Below are 4,690 nucleotides of genomic sequence, written 5' to 3'. Positions count from 1 at the left end.
AGTGTGGCTAAATCCAGGTCATGCAGTCACAAACACGTTTTATAATTGATGTGTTCTAACCTTGTTTATATAAAAAGTCCCGAGTATCTGTGCCTTCCAGTTTTAAAGCAATATTCAAATATTTAAAATATATTGTGTGGTTAACCTCATATTTTATTTGGACTATAAAATGTTCTTATCATATTTATTTAGAGCTCACTTTCAGAGGTCGTTTTCGTTGTGAATAAACAAAACATTTTTTTTTGATTCGCATTCATAAACTTATTGCAGCAGGTATCTATATAATAATATACATAGTCAAATAACTCCTGACTACGTTTCATATTAAAATGGACACTCAAAAATAATTATAGATATTCTTACTTTTCCTTTTAAAAAAGTTTCATAAAGAGCCTTTTTAATGAAAATAAAATATAATTTTTAAAATCAAAACTAAAAAGTCACAAATGTTAAAAATAAATACAATCAATCGAGAACACGTTCGCATTACATTCATAATTCATATCTTTTTTAATCTGCGTAAATTGGAGCCGTCATAAAGATTGCTCCAATTTTAAAGATTAATTTACACAATATTAAATGAAATTCTGTAAAGTAATTTGCAGTTGTGGTGTTTGTGGTTACTACTACTTTCAATGTCTTTTAATGTTATATATTTTACAATAAAAATTAAATAATAATCCTCTTTCCTTTTTCATAGAAAGGTTTCGTGTAACACTTTATTTTTGTTGGCAGAATTAAGGTAAGCTTAAAATTCCTAATAATATATTATTAAAAGAAAGAGGAAAAAGTTAGTTATGCGATCTTATTCTGCGTTGTCTCAAGTTATTCATAAAATTATATCAAAAATATATTAATATATCTCTTACATTGAAAACAGTTCTTGTCTAATTTCAATAACTTCAAAGTAAATGCGTTGTTACAAAGTGGTGCTCTTTAGTAAACATTTCAATAATATTCTTATCATTGAAGTATTTCCAAGTATAACAAAAGCACATAATGTTCAGAGAACACACATCTCTGCTTTGGCAGCTATAAAGTTCATATTTGCGTGAGTAACAAATAGATTTATCTACTTGCAATTCAGTAAAAGAGAAATTGACTCCGGGTATTCCCTCTACATCCAATATTTATACACTCGTCTTGCAGCGGGTTGGACGCACCATACACCGAAGTTATGAGTAAATCGCAATTCATTACTCCTTTTGTAGGAATACATGTCTCACATTTCTTCACAAATCAAGCAATGTATGGATGGGTTGTGAAATGATTGCTGAACAATTTTATGTAGTTCAGTCGTGGTGCATGTCATAAGGCAATGCATGAGAGTATGGAAGGTGTATAAATAACTCAATCTGGGCCGTCATTTTATAGAATTCAATTGGTTTCCAACATGAAGACATACCTGGTAGTAATATTTGTTGTCATCTCTTTTGTGGCGGCGCTGGAAGCTGAGGACGTTTCCAGTTAGTTCAATTATAGTTTAATATTTATTTATCATTATTTAAATCGCATCAAGTTTACTTCTACTCAGATTTCGCTGGATGAAGCTTTAACGTGGAAGTGGTAGCATCACTTAGGTTAAATATTTACTTGCCATCCAAGAAATTCCTAATTTCATGTACCTAAACCTCGCAAACATACCAATTCAATGAATTGGTGGTTTATTTTATTTACACAGCAGCAGGTTCCGATTTACTTTACATTTTCAAATTAGATAAGTTTGACCTAACTTCTCAACTCAGAATATATATTATGTACTACCTATTTACAAGTAGATCCTTTACTTTTATCTTCTTCATTAAATACAAAATACATTTTTCTTAACAGGTCCCCACCTGATAGAGAAGCGGCAGATAAATAAGCCCCAGACGATATTCGTGAAGCCCCCGCCTGGATGCATATTTTACGAATGCATTGCTCAGTGCAGACAGCGTGGCCATCGGAGTGGTGGATACTGTACCATTAATGGATGTGTCTGTTTGCGATAGTGTCTTGTTTTTTTATGAATAAGACTATACCTATATATAATAATTTAATGTTGTAAAAATATATAATCATTGAGTTTGTCGTCCTTATTTAGGTTATGCACATTTATAAACTACTACACATATATTTAGGTATCTAATTTTATTATGAATATATTTATTATGTAAAATAAAAAGTCACCTAATGGATGTGTTCAATCATTGTTTTTCCCCATTGTAACTTATAATATTATACCTCTATTATCGTCCATTATAATGATTGTTAATAATAAAAAAATATTGTCTAGTTTATAGGTACAACCATCTCGTGATTGTGGTCAAAAAAAATTCTAGGTTGCACATTAAAATTTATTATGACTTGGAAATAAAGCTATCTCCTGTTTTCAACTCTTAAAATAACAACTGTTCAGCACTGACAACAGAATCAAAAAGCAAATTTATACGAAAATGTATATTTGTCGAAGAAAAACACGCAAAGAAAACTGACTACAGGAAAAACGCAAATACAGACCCTCAATTTTTATATAGCTGTATGCTTCAGCAATCGACACCCCTGCCAGTTATAAGAACGTCACCTTCCTTGACAGTATTGACAAAATGTCGCTTGTTATCGCTTCGTTTAGTTATTTTCCTCACAAAGACTACTAGGTCTACTCCGAAGTTATTCATAATGAGCCACTCGCAATAATTAATAGGCTTGCTGCCATTTAACGAAGTGAACTCCCCGAAGACTCAGAAGATATTTCTCGCCCTTTGAAATATTTCCAAAGGATATTTTTCGATATTGATTATTCTCTCGACGGTCGCTTTGTAGCACGTCTCGTTAGAGAGCCTGTAATTATTGTCCGCAAAATAGAAAATATTCGAGTTGCCAGCAACAAAGATATTATATTGAATAAAGGGAACAAGCTCCTATCCGGCCATGTCAACACCGAAAAGCTGTCTAATATTTCTATGTTTAATTTATGTTTATGCAAAATCTCGTTGTTTTTGTTCATCGTAAAAATAAATGATTATCCTCAAGTACAATGTATGATAACGATTAACACTTATTGAGTATTGGGGACTTAATTTTCCAAAATAAAGAAAATCTGACACGCGTAGGTAGTTAATATGAAACCACATCCATATTAAACCAGTCAATTTGATAGCGTAGATAACATGAATAGTCTGAGGTTAAACAATAAAAATCTTTGCACGGTAAAGTGGTTCTAGTGCCATTGTAATAGGATATAAAATAGGCTGCCGTTTGCTAAATACATTGCCCGAAAGTCGCAACTACAAAAGTAAGAATTGGGATGTAACTGCCAAGTCGCTTTGGCTCGAGGCGAGTCGACCCTAAATTAAGTATCCAGTTTGGTATTCAGTAGTTATGTAACTCGTTGATATTCTGATAAGGTGTGTTAGACTAACCCTAGTGCTTATCACTTGATCGCTTGTTCTTACGAAGTGCTTAATGAAAGATAAAAGTCGAAAATAATAGAATGTACCTACGTTTTTTTGCGTTTGAAACAGAATTTTAGAGGAGTTTCTTGCCGGTTCTTCTCCGTAGATACTGCTTTCCAAATCGGTGGTAAATTTTAAAATATGTAATGACGTTTCAAAAGTGCTTCTATAAGGAGTCTAATTGAATGAATAAATGTTTGAGTTTGAGTTTGAGTTTGAATGGTGCAAACTAAAATGGTCGTGTCAATTGGTACTTTTTGTGTATTCGAGACTATTTTATATATAAAATACATCTACGATAACTTATTAGCACTGTGGCTTGAGGCTATCGTTTTATTGTATTCAGCCTTTACTCTGTTATTTCTAAAGTAAACATAATAATATGTAGTACTTATAGATACGCTTTTGACTTATGATAATTAGGTAATACAAACCAAAATATTTCATCTAAAATGTTGCCAAGACTACACTATAGGAGTTGTACTATTAAAAAGTTATCAGATTTCGTGTAGAGCCAAGCTTTTCCCGCTTGTAGAGACACGACTTATCTGTACAAGCCTTAATTTAACAAACTCTACACCTTAGTTAAAATGTGTGGTTTGGGCCTAACGCGACCTACACGGCCAAGGAAAGTTGTTTTTTTTCCTTTCCTGCCAAGAGCTACGTGGAAATTCAGTTGCTCTATAGTCTATAATTATATTGTAACAATGTTGTTCTTTAAACTCGTATTTAGGTAACTATTTTTTTATAACTTCCATTTCCACGCCATTTACTTCGAATATCTCAATAATATAGTTACAAGTTTATAGTTATTTATATATTATGCAAATGTGTTCATGATGCGATATAAAATAATTTCTCGTACTCGGGCAACGTGATTATGATTTCACAGGTAATTTTCACTTAGAATACGAAAAGTTTAAAAAAAATTATCGTTAACAATGCTTAACCGAGTTAGATTAGCCGTTAGGTTATTCTTCACAAATGATTATTATATGCCTAAAATATGCAAATTTAAAGTGGCGCAGGACTTGTAAACAAATCACTATATTTACTTTTGTTAGGTGATCATATCGGTGTTATGCAAAACAGGCTGAATTAATTGAGAGATGATTAATTGAACATGATGTTTAGTTGTGTAAAAGGGTAAACGTAAAAAAATCATTCATGGGTCAAGGTACCTATCCTTTTACAATAAAGTTCAAAGTTTAATTACATTGAATTTTAAACTTATTTTTATAGAAAAAAGAATATTT

At 31.7% G+C, this 4,690-nt stretch overlaps 1 protein-coding gene across 1 annotated transcript; it reads left to right on the top strand.

Moving 5' to 3' along the window:
• The first annotated feature begins 1,376 nt into the window (after nucleotides 1-1,376).
• Nucleotides 1,377-2,174, top strand: LOC149482458 (gallerimycin-like). Its single transcript, XM_089704404.1, has 2 exons — nucleotides 1,377-1,466; nucleotides 1,831-2,174. The coding sequence occupies exons 1-2, from the start codon at nucleotides 1,394-1,396 to the stop codon at nucleotides 1,989-1,991; spliced, it is 234 nt and encodes a 77-aa protein (XP_089560530.1). The 5' UTR covers nucleotides 1,377-1,393; the 3' UTR covers nucleotides 1,992-2,174.
• Nucleotides 2,175-4,690: the final 2,516 nt, after the last annotated feature.

This window comes from Colias philodice, chromosome 15 (genome assembly GCF_061535455.1).
Source record: "Colias philodice isolate Cphi_HAF_F1 chromosome 15, ilColPhil1 Martin Lab GWU primary, whole genome shotgun sequence".
Lineage (NCBI taxonomy): Eukaryota > Metazoa > Arthropoda > Insecta > Lepidoptera > Pieridae > Colias > Colias philodice.
Note: the sequence above shows the minus strand (reverse complement) of the source record. Positions and strands in the feature narration are given on the sequence as shown.

What these genes read in the sequence shown, in the direction of transcription:
- LOC149482458 (XM_089704404.1), top strand. Translation starts at nt 1,394, where the DNA reads ATGAAGACATACCTGGTAGTAATATTTGTTGTCATCTCTTTTGTGGCG. An exon ending in GGAAGCTGAGGACGTTTCCA is followed by an intron (nt 1,467 to 1,830) that starts GTTAGTTCAATT and finishes TTTTCTTAACAG; the next exon opens with GTCCCCACCTGATAGAGAAG.